Genomic DNA, 12,022 nt, shown 5'->3' with positions numbered 1-12,022 from the left:
AAAGTATGTAAAATCTCTGCCAGAATAATAAGTCTGTACATTAGGACTCCATGATTTCTAGAGTAGTTTGGGGGGTAGATCCATTTTCAGTTAGGGCTTTGGTAGAGGAATGCATCGGTGTGCTGGTTTCTGGGCTGAGAGAAGCTGAGGATAGGTAGAAGTAGACTAAAGCTGGTCAGTTAGGGGTGGTGGTGGGACCCGCTGCTCGTCCATCCGGTTAGCCTGGGAGCGCAGGATAAGGCTAAAGAAGTCCTCAGCTGGGACAGTAGGACCTCTAGTGGAGGGAGYGGGTTCTTCACACCGCTGGTCATTCAGTCTTGAACCCTACACAAGCACATCGGGACAGACCGGATTGTGATCTCAAATCAGCAGTATCAGTAGTCTTTTTCAATAACTTTGGTACATGAGTTACCATTCATCTTTACAATAGGTGCTAATTCATTATGTAAGCAAATATAGGCTTATACTAACTTCATTGTCAGAGAACCAACTAAAATAGGCTATGTCTTGATTACCTGGCACTTGACTAGCATGTCAAAGAAGACGTCGTCAGCCTGAGGCTGGTCAGCACTGGTCATCAGGCGACTGAGCATGGGGTGGGGCCTGATGGACTGATCGGAGGTGCTGAGACGTAGACCGGGGAGGCTGTTGCCCACGCTGGCTCTCTGCTCGTCCAGTTGACTGCACTGGGAGCTGTCCTGCAGATRCAGGAAATGCCCAGGCTCCGGGTTGGCCTCGCATGCGGAAGTAGCTACAAGAGGTGGAAGAGGAAAGGGAGGTGAGGATAGAATGAGTGGAAGGAAGTAGTTTCAGTTTAGCCTGAAATCCACTTCTCCAAAGCAACCTTTTTCCCAAACCTGTTTTATTTATCATAATCACAAAAATCTAACAGAGTAAAATAACCAGRGCATGAGCTCCTATCCCCAAACAAGAGAATAAGGAACAGGCATGGATAGGCATTGGATGACACTTAGGTCACCAAGTGCAACATTGGTGGGTGTGGCATGCAGAGGGGGGCCGGGGTAACTCACATTTCCTCATGGCTACGGGCGGGGTAGTACAGGGAGAGAAGGGATCGGAGAGACGGCTCTCGCCGTCCAATAAGGAGCACCTTTGGTCGTCCATTCTGCTGCCCTGGAAACGACTGAGGAGGTCGAAGAAGCCATCGTCACCCAGAGTGTCAGAACATCCGATCTACAGTAGAAAAGATCAACAAAACACCCATTAAAACAACCAGAAAAGACTGTCACGACAAACATCAGAAAGACTATTACTAAGGCGAGCATGTAACAATAGACTGGATATACCACATTATGGATCTACTGTAGTGAAACCACAGTAGGCTGTTGAAGCCATAGGAATAGAATTTAAAATAATAGCCAGACCAATTCTATTATTTCTATGTATAGACATATCTCTATGGTTAAAGCTACCTTGKCTCCAGACGTATGTGTGTCCATCTCTCGGGCCGTGGGCTTGTTGCTGGTGTCCTGGAGGACCCCATCTCTGGTAGGAGAGCTGTGTTTCTTGTGTTTCTTCCCTCTGAACCGGTTGATGAAGAACAGTTTGGAGGAGGCCTTGGCCATGCTGGATTTAGGGTTAGAAGGCCTAAATACATCTTCGTCCCAGTTCTGTGGTAATGGCAGACGGTACATGAAACAACACAGAGGGCAGGGGGTGATAGGTGGTGTCTTGGCAGTTTAGTTGAGATGTCACTGCTGCTATATAACCAATCAATAAAATCAACATTTACATAAATCAATACAATTGTAACATGACTGATGAGAGACATTTCTGCTCCTAAGCCTATGTGAGTGTTAATATGCATGTGTACTGTACATATTTTTGTACACACTTCTACAGTTGTTTTCTCAGGGCCCAGTCCTATATGCTCCAAGTTCTCCATACTGTTACTCCTTCCTTCTGACTTCACACCTGAAACAAACATCAGAGGTGGGTATTTCTCCAATATGGATCAACAGGCATTCGTGTCACTTTGCCAGGCTTYCACCTGGACTGACTCCGAACTACAGATTTGTGTAGGGTTCAGAATAATGAGTATAAATAGAATAATGGTTATTTTTAATAATAATAAATGCCATTTAGCATACGGTTTTATCCAAAGTAGGAATCAAACCCACYATCGATGTTGCAAGCGCCATGCTCTACCAACTAAGCCACAGAGGACCATTTTTATTTAAACTAAACTCAATAAATATAGTTTATAATAATAATAATGTTACAGGTAGGTAGGCCTGTAGGGACTTACCTGGTAAGGTATCCRGCTTCCTGTGGTTCTCAGTCAGAACAGAGCTGTTGTTGGTGTTGAGGCTTGAGCTTGGGTTCTGACCCAGACCCAGCACTAACTTCAGGTCTGCCATATTCATCCTGGCTGTTGCCTCACCATTTTTGTCTCCAGTCTGGACCAGATACAGGATGAGAAGAGAAAAGGGAGAACTAGCTACATAAGAACATAACTTAAACATAGCAAGGGAATAATGTGCCCATATAGAGTTGAMGTTTTGTTGTCATCGCCCCTCCCCTCAGTTATTTTATCCATAGGGAATTCGCAGAGTTGTGATTTATTGGATAATAATGAGCAMGTTATTTCCATGTAGTTCCTCCGATGCGCAGCAGAAAGAGCTGTGACTAGATAACAGGTACTGATAACATGCATTAGATTGGGAGGAGTACACCGTTGACCAGTAGCAGTAAATAGACACCTCTTTGGATATCTCCAGATGCTTCTCAGCAAAGTGAATGGCCTTCTGATGATTCCCCAAGGCTGTGTGGGCATTTCCTAAACTCCAGCACGCTCTGCCCTCCCCAACCCTGCACAAACAGAGAGAGGAGCCCCAATGAATTTAGAGAACACTTCACTACTGTGATCACATTGAGCATGTTCAACAAAGCATGTGTGTCCAGGGTAAAGATGATAAAGTAAGTAAGTAAGTAAGAGACACCTCTTTGGATATCTCCAGATGCTTCTCAGCAAAGTGAATGGCCTTCTGATGATTCCCCAAGGCTGTGTGGGCATTTCCTAAACTCCAGCACGCTCTGCCCTCCCCAACCCTGCACAAACAGAGAGAGGAGCCCCAATGAATTTAGAGAACACTTCACTACTGTGATCACATTGAGCATGTTCAACAAAGCATGTGTGTCCAGGGTAAAGATGATAAAGTAAGTAAGTAAGTAAGTAAGTAAGTAACAATCAAGCTCATATTGAATGCACATGCTGATTCCATAGACTGTAGAATCCCTTTTCATGGGCTGTTTTCCTGATGTCATCACTTGTGTCAGTAATCTGATGCTGGAGCTGGGTGTCTCTGTGGGCCTCCATTGATTACTGTGATGTATCATTTTAGCCCTGTGGATCAATAGCTAGTCAGGACCCCCATTCAGGCCAACCCTCCATCCACACACACACAACAGCAAATTCAATTAAACTCTCTGATACATATTCACCATTATCTTTAAAAAATAAATTCAATGCACATGTTTACTTTCCAGGTTAGAATGTTTGTGCATTACTCTGTGTGTGTGTGTGTGTGTGTGTGTGTGTGTGTGTGTGTGTGTGTGTGTGTGTGTGTGTGTGTGTGTGTGTCACTACATGACCAAACGTGGCGGCGAGCTTTACCCCACTCCAGCCGACATTTGGCATTGTGCATGGTGATCTTAGGCTTGTGTGCGGCTGCTCGGCCATAGAAACCCCTTTCATGAAGCTCCAGACGAACAGTTCTTGTGCTGACGTTGCTTCCAGAGGTAGTTTGSAACTRGGTAGTGAGTGTTGCAACAGAACAGACGATTTTTACGCTCTTCAGCACTCAGCAGGCCCGTTCTGTGAACTTGTGTGGACTACCACTTCACGGCTGAGCCGTTGTTGCTCCTAGACATTTCCACTTCACAATAACAGCACTTACAGTTGACCGGGGCAGCTCTAGCTGACTTGTTAGAAAGGTGGCACCCTATGACGGTGCCATGTTGAAAGTCACAGAGCTCTTCAGTAAGGCCATTCTACTGCCAATGTTTGTCTGTCTATGGAGATTGCATGGCTGTATGCTCAATTTTATACACCTGTCAGCAACAGGTGTGGCTGAAATAGCCGAAACCACTAATTTGAAAGGGTGTCCACATACTTTTGTATATATAGTGTACCTGTCCTTGAGCTCCTGTGCGATGATAAGGTGTTTGAGGTGGTAGTCGATGGCTCTCTGGTAGTCCTGCTGCAGTGTGTAGGTGTTCCCCAGGCTATAACAGGCCTGAGCCTCCACAGCCTTATCCTTCAGCACCATGGCCAGCTGCAGAGTCTTCCTGGGTAGAGGGGGAGGGCAGAGGCACAGACAGGTCAAGGGTCAGAGGGTGAGTAAGGGGTCACCACCAAAAACTAGTCTTGCTTGTGTAACTGTGGGCAGAGACTGCCAAAACACTATATTTCCTTATCATTTTCACCTCACTAGAACTCCTTCTCTTCTGATTGCTTGCCCTCACTCATGTTTATTTATTAAGTTTATCAAGTTAATTTGGACAGGGACAATGTACAACAAAAACAAACATCTCAGAAGTAAGAAGGGATGCGTTCCACCAAAGTTGCACCAGAGTTAGCGAACATCTGTCAAACAAGTCTGGACCAACTAGAGAGCACTAGACAGGCGTGTCTGAAAAAGCACTGGGCCGCTGAGTTTAGTAATCTACTACTCACTTGTAATGTTCAGCCGCCACTTCAAACTGGTCCAGGAAGATGTAAGCGTTGCCTAGGTTATAGTAGGCCCTCCTCTCAGCCGCCCTGTCCCCAAACTCCTTAGCGATGAGGAGACGCTACAACAATAAGTTAAAGAAGCAGATTGGTCATTGGTTACAGGTTCTCAATCCCTCTACATAATAACGGAGAGATCATGCAATACAACATTATCTACACAGGGATGTCCATCKCTTTGCCACAAATGGCCCCCTATTGCCTATATAGTGTAAATAGGGCGCCATTTGGGACGCATCCTGTTATAATCTATTACCTTGACTGTTTATGGATGCAAGTCAGGTTCTATGCTGCCACTAAGTTAGGGTATGTACCTGTCCATGGGCCACCACAGCTCGCTGGAAGTTTCCGAGCAGATAGTGTGTGTTACCTAGGTTACCATAGGTCCGCCCCTGTGCTGCCCGATCCCCCAAGTCCTTCACAATGGAAAGGTTGAATCTATGGTAAACAGAAACACACAKAAAATATATAAAAAGGTAACACATTTACAAAAGTCTATTTATTCACAGACTGTCATTTAATGTAAAATGTCCGACTTATTTTTCAGCAGACACCATCATAGATAGTGTGTTACGTTTTTAATTCTAACAAAAGTCACATTTATCTATTGACACATTTTAAATTTTAGAAACGAGATTAACTCACTCGTAAAACTCTGTGGCTTTGTTCAGAGCGACCTTGGCCTCCTCAGGGATTTCTCCTGGCTCTGCTCCAGTCCAGCAGATGCTTTTCCCCTTGGCATGGTAAACGTTGCCAAAATTATACAGTGCTCGGGCCTGCCCAACCTACATGCACACACAGGCACCACCACACAGGAACAGACCAATATAACCAACGTTGTAATTATACACTTAAAATACATTACCCAGCACACAAACACAGGGGTCGGGCGTCAAACTATTCTAGACATCAGCACATAACTATGCCTCAGTTATTCTAGTTCCCCAACTATTCAGCTGTGGGAGACCAAGCTGCCTGTTATGGCCACCACCAGTGGTCACCAGCCCGAGTCCTGGAGAGTCCTGGGTATTCACGCTTTCGTTCCAGTCTAGCACTAAATCTCAGTTAACCAAGGTCTTGATGTTTTGGTTGAATGTTTGAATCAGATGTCTTAGTGTTGGGCTGGATCCACGATCAGCACACCTTCTAGCTTTCCAGGACCAGGGTTGATGACTACTACTCATTACAATCACAGTATATTACTTGTACTCACCTTATCGTACATCCCTCTGGTAATGTCATAGTGTCTTTGGCAACAGACCACTGCTTCATCAAACCTTCCCAAAACCTTCAAAGTGTTCCCAAGGTTACCACTGGCTTTTGCTTCTCCAAGTTCATCTCCAATGGTTCTGGAGAGAAATCACATCCCCACACAGAATCTTAGACATGTCAACGATTTACAGTACCATGCCACTTCCCCAGCTCCCAGCTCTCATTTCTTCAGACGTTTACCTTTAAGAGCTTAACAAACCTCGCCTTGGAACAGTTTTCAAGGGCAGCATAGCTTCTCGTTGTCATACTTGCCTAGTCTTATGACGTCTTCACTTGAATAAAGGCAGTGGCTTAGGGCAGACCTTAGGTTCTAAGGGTCATGGCGGTGRTGTGTAGAGGTCGACCGATTAATCGGAATGGRCGATTAATTAGGGTCGATTTCAAGTTTTCATAACAATCGGAAATCGTTATTTTTGGACACCGAMTTGGKCGATTTTWWAAATATTTTTTTACACCTTTATTTAACTAGGCAAGTCAGTTAAGAACACATTCTTATTTTCAATGACGGCCTAGGAATGGTGGGTTAACTGCCTTGTTCAGGGGCAGAACGACAGATTTTTACCTTGTCAGCTCGGGGATTCGTTTTTGCAACCTTCCGGTTACTAGTCCAACGCTCTAACCACCTGCCTTACATTGCACTCCACGAGGAGCCTGCGTGGCAGGCTGACTACCTGTTACGCGAGGGCAGCAAGAAGCCAAGGTAAGTTGCTAGCTACCATTAAACTTATAAAATACAATACATCTTCACATAATCACTAGTTAACTACACATGGTTGATGATATTACTAGTTRATCTAGCGTGTCCTGCGTTGCATATAATCGATGCAGTGCCTGTTKATTTCTCATCGAATCACAGCCTACTTCGCCAAACGGMTGATGATTTAGCACTGTCGTTGCACCTAACCATAAACATCAATGCCTTTCTTTAAAATCAATACACATGTATACATTTCTAAACCTGCATATTTAGTTAATATTGCCTGCTAACAGGAATTTCTTATAATTAGGAAAATTGTGTCACTTCTCTTGCGTTCRGTGCAAGCAGTCAGGGTATATGCAGCAGTTTGGGCCGCCTGGCTCGTTGCGAACTGTGTGAAGTCCATTTATTCCTAACAAAGACCGTAATTAATTTGCCAGAATTGTACATAGTGTAACCGATGTGAAATGGCTAGCTAGTTAGCGGGGTGCGCGCTAATAGCGTTTCAATCGGTGACGTCACTCGCTCTGAGACTTGGAGTAGTTGTTCCCCTTGCAGAGTGTAGCGATGGGTAACGATGCTTCGAGGGTGGCTGTTGTCGATGTGTTTCTGGTTCGAGCCCAGGTAGGGGCGAGGAGAGGGACGGAAGCTATACTGTTACACTGGCAATACTAAAGTGCCTATAAGAACATCCACTAGTCAAAGGTATATGAAATACAAATGGTATAGAGAGAAATAGTCCTATAATTCCTATAATAACTACAACCTAAAACTTCTTACCTGGGAATATTGAAGACTCATGTTAAAAGGTTTCATATGTTCTCATGTTCTGAGCAAGGAACTTAAACGTTAGCTTTTTTACATGGCACATATTGCACTTTTACTTTCATCTCCAACACTTTGTTTTTGCATTTTTTAAACCAAATTGAACATGTTTCATTATTTATTTGAGGCTAAATTGATTTTATTGATGTAATATATTAAGTTAAAATAAGTGTTAATTCAGTATTGTTGTAATTGTCATTATTACAAATGTAATTTGGTCCTCCAATAATCGGTATCGGCGTTGAAAAAGCATAATCGGTCGACCTCTAGTGCTGTGTACCTGGTCAGAGTGAGGTCATGGCGGTAGTGTGCACCTGGTCAGAGTGAGGTCATGGCGGTAGTGTGCACCTGGTCAGAGTGAGGTCATGGCAGTAGTGTGCACCTGGTCAGAGTGAGGTTGTAGCTGTGTTGTGATGTCATGGTGGTGCTGTGTACCTGGTCAGTGTGAGGTCCTGCTAAGTGTGTGTACCTGGTGAGGTTGAGGTCGTGGCGGTGCTGTGTACCTGGTGAGGTTGAGGTCGTGGCGGTGCTGTGTACCTGGTGAGGTTGAGGTCGTGGCGATGCTGTGTACCTGGTGAGGTTGAGGTCGTGGCGATGCTGTGTACCTGGTGAGGTTGAGGTCGTGGTGATGCTGTATACCTGGTGAGGTTGAGGCGGTGCTGTGTACCTGGTGAGGTTGAGGTCGTGGCGGTGCAGTGTACCTGGTGAGATTGAGGTCGAGGCGGTGCTGTGTACCTGGTGAGGTCGTGGCGGTGCTGTGTACCTGGTCAGGTCGTGGCGGTGCTGTGTACCTGGTGAGGTTGAGGCGGTATTGTGTACCTGGTGAGGTTGAGGTCGTGGCGGTGGTATTCTAGAGCCTTGCTGTACTCCTGCAGGTGGAAGTATGCGTTGCCCAGCTGGCTGTAGATGGCGCTGAGGATCTGGAGGTCCTCTGTGCCAACCTGGATTGCCGACTCAAAGAAGGAGACCCCGGCACGGTAATTCCCCACCTTACACTGCCTCTCCCCCTCCAAGGCCAACTCCAGACAAGACGTCTCCATCCTAGAAGGAGAAGAAGAACACATTATAGCCCATAGTCTCTATGTGTGTGTGCGTGATCAGACTGTCTAGGAACATAAACTAATATCAGAGGAAATTCAGGATAAAACAACATTAAAAGCCAACAACAACAACCACCACTTGACAACAAATATACACATACCATYAGATAGAAAAAAGCAAAAGGATCAGTTACGGTCAGAGTACTGCCCCATTCAGATCTGTTTGCACACATGACAACTGCTATCATTGTCAAGCCAAACATGGCATGACAAGAGTTGGCATGATAGCACAAACAGACTGGCACTCAAACTGGCACAATTACCGTGTATGAAGACCATCATGAAAATAAAATAACCGCCATAGCCGTAAATAAAACAACAACAGCTGACTAAAGATGMGACCGCCACGAATTTATGCGATTGAGTCAGTTTCGGCCATAACATGGACTCTTAAAAATGTTATGAAAATTTGTTCAGAGTTTCTAAACCCAGAGGCCCAACATCGTGATACTTCCGGGGACTCCTGCAAAGCAGACTTGGCAGACTCGACCAGGGTTTGGGAAGTCAATGAGATAAGCTAAAAATGATTCCCTAGTTGTTCATTTTCTCGATTTCTAAAGGCACAACCTAGATTCGAGCCAATGTCTTAAGTAGCTAAACATGTTATTACTCCAACTTTATGAAAATGACAAACTGACACGTTTTTCTTTTAGCCAAAGACAACTTTACCGAAGGAGTGACTTTCGTTTGATGGCATGCACATGCGCAGTTCGTCGTGACACAACTGTTAGTCCCAATGACGTGTTTCTGKGCGCAAGTTTAGCTAGCCAACGTCGCCATGACATCGCCTAAAGCTMTGATCGGGGACTTCCGTTGGAGAAGCAGTTTCTAAAAATCTTCATACTAAATCATCTTTGCTTTGTTGCGCCTTGCAGAAACAAGCAACTGGMTCTTCGGTTGCCTAGAAAACGCACCCCACAATGCAGCAGCACACATAAATATAATCAAAAGAAAGGGCTTGGAACCTCTAACCCTGGTAATTTGACTGGTAAACTCATGGGTACACTCGCAATGGCTGTCTGGTATTGTGATGCAATAATTTCCATGTTAATGTAGAATGTTCATTCAAATTATGTTACTGATGTGGCTCATGCAATGGAATGTATTGTTTGTAATGTCAGTTGAGTTGAATCAACAAATCATAGCACATATTTTACACATTTTACAGCAGTCCACCCATCATGCCATCATTGCCTGTTCTATATATTCAATTTCTATGGCAGCACATGCAGTTAGTAGCAGATGAGAGGAGAAAATGTGTAGTCACACAAWTTTTTTGCCTATTCAAACAGTTATTACGGTGAAGTGGTCATTTGGCTGTCCAATTACTGTCATCCAAAATTCCATGACCATCACAGCCCTACACCAGACCAATGACATGGACTGTAGAAATACCTTGTCATGTTGGTATACAGAACCAAACTTCTCTCCACCAATGCAGTTCGGCTCCACAGCACACCCATATGTGTTTGTGGTTAGGATCTGCATCTATACTGTAGAACTCCACAGTCCACACCCTGCCACCACTGGCTTCTAAAACAGCTGTGGTTGGTTACTCCTCCAGGAAGTTCTGTTGCTTTCTTAAAAGGAAAGGCTTCAGGCTTCCTTTCATGCCACTACAGATAAAGACAGAAAAACAATAACAAGTGATTCCATATGCTCTCTCCAGGATAGTAATGTCGTTCACCAGACTCTTGGGCTATTAGCCTGGGGACGAGATTATCTACCAGGAGAATATAGTGCTGAGGTGGTGGAAACTATGGGATTATTATGACATCACATCATTATTAACCTACATCATGGCTTAGTCCAAGCATGACTCCCACCTCCATATGGCACAGCATATTACATACAGCCTGCTGTATGCATGGGGTCTGGAGTGGTAAGAACATTGTCAACTCAATCCAATACCTGAAATACAATAACCACCTGCTCTCCTCATACCAATCAAACACTTCCCAGCATCTGATTCAAACTTTAGTGAACATTAGCTGAAAAATAGCACTTCACCACAAACCAATGTCCATCTCAAGACAAATCGTTACAGTGATTAGAGTTATATTAGAATATAATGCCTAAGTTTTGGGCCAGTCAAGAGCAGTCTTCAATAGACCTCAGTGCTGTAAACAACATACAGTACTGTACCTGTAAACAACATACAGTACTGTACCTGTAAACAACATACAGTACTGTACCTGTAAACAACATCCAGTACTGTACCTTAAAACAACATACAGTACTGTACCTGTAAACAACATCCAGTACTGTACCTTAAAACAACATACAGTACTGTACCTGCTGCCTCTTTTCATCCTCACCCACTCTCGGACCCTTGACAGGATGGACATCTCAAGCTTCTCGATCACTCTGTCACTGGTTATGATTGAGACCTGCTCCTTCAGGGTGAGACAACTCAGCTGCTGTCGTTTCGCATGCTGACACATACCGAGGACGATGACCTGTTAGCCAGCCCAGACACAGCCAAAAAACCTCCTCTCCCTAGTAAGACTCTCCGCCAACGACACAGTCTCTAAAACAGTCTCTCTGACCTGKCGTAACAGCACAACTTTGGGCTACAACTGCCTTCTGTCCAGAGATTCCTGACCCCTCCCAGTTGGATGTCCAGAGCGTCAAATCTTTTGTTGACAGTTCAGTCAGGGCRTCAGTCTCCGGGTAACGTTAGGTTTTCACGTACAGGAATGGGTTCAGGAATTGTAGTGACTACAGTAAGCTGGGCTAAGCCGACGGCTGCATTTCTGGTTCAGTCTCCCTCCTCATCTGGGCCACCGGCTGGTGTGTGTCACATCTCATTAGCCAGCATGTTCAGAGGTAATTACAGGGGCTACTAAGTGGCTCTGGGGACGACTAATGCACTCTGTCAAACTCACTCCTTTTTACTGGTGTCACAATAAAGCAGTTAGCCATAATACTGGACACTTATTGAAAGATGTTATTGTCTTGAAACAGATCTTAATAAAAAGAGACGAGATGAGATGCAGTGAACCCGTACATGAGATTCAGTGAGGTCGGACTCTTTAGCCGTGTTCACATTGGCACTTTGAAGTGACTCAAATCCTATTTATTTGCGTATCCAATTCAAATCTGTTCTTTTTCCTGCATTCTGAACAGACAAAAAGCARATGGAATCGGATATTTCAAGTCACATTTCAAACCACCTTTGTAGGTGGTTTGAAGTCAGATACAAATCTGATTCCTGGCCATGTGTCTGAAGGTCAAAATCMGATTTATTTGCCCTCAAGTGTTTTTTAGATTATTAGTTGGTATATCTTGTTGCTTGCTAGCTACTCTGTTGACAGTTTGAAAAGAACATGTGGTAGCTAATTAGCTTGTTAATTGTTTACAAACAAATGAGTG

At 44.4% G+C, this 12,022-nt stretch overlaps 1 protein-coding gene across 1 annotated transcript; it reads right to left on the bottom strand.

Moving 5' to 3' along the window:
• Position 1: 1 nt before the first annotated feature.
• LOC111975988 (G-protein-signaling modulator 2-like) lies at positions 2–11,184 on the bottom strand. The gene is made up of 14 exons (XM_070447673.1): positions 10,943–11,184; positions 8,367–8,588; positions 5,967–6,102; positions 5,399–5,538; positions 5,068–5,191; positions 4,700–4,815; positions 4,156–4,311; positions 2,964–3,072; positions 2,270–2,420; positions 1,856–1,935; positions 1,434–1,631; positions 1,032–1,194; positions 516–751; positions 2–324 (listed from the first exon to the last, which is right to left on the bottom strand). The coding sequence occupies exons 1-14, from the start codon at positions 11,089–11,091 to the stop codon at positions 166–168; spliced, it is 2,139 nt and encodes a 712-aa protein (XP_070303774.1). The 5' UTR covers positions 11,092–11,184; the 3' UTR covers positions 2–165.
• Positions 11,185–12,022: the final 838 nt, after the last annotated feature.

This window comes from Salvelinus sp. IW2-2015, linkage group LG16, assembly GCF_002910315.2.
Source record: "Salvelinus sp. IW2-2015 linkage group LG16, ASM291031v2, whole genome shotgun sequence".
In the NCBI taxonomy this organism is placed as follows: Eukaryota; Metazoa; Chordata; class Actinopteri; order Salmoniformes; family Salmonidae; genus Salvelinus; species Salvelinus sp. IW2-2015.
Note: the sequence above shows the minus strand (reverse complement) of the source record. Positions and strands in the feature narration are given on the sequence as shown.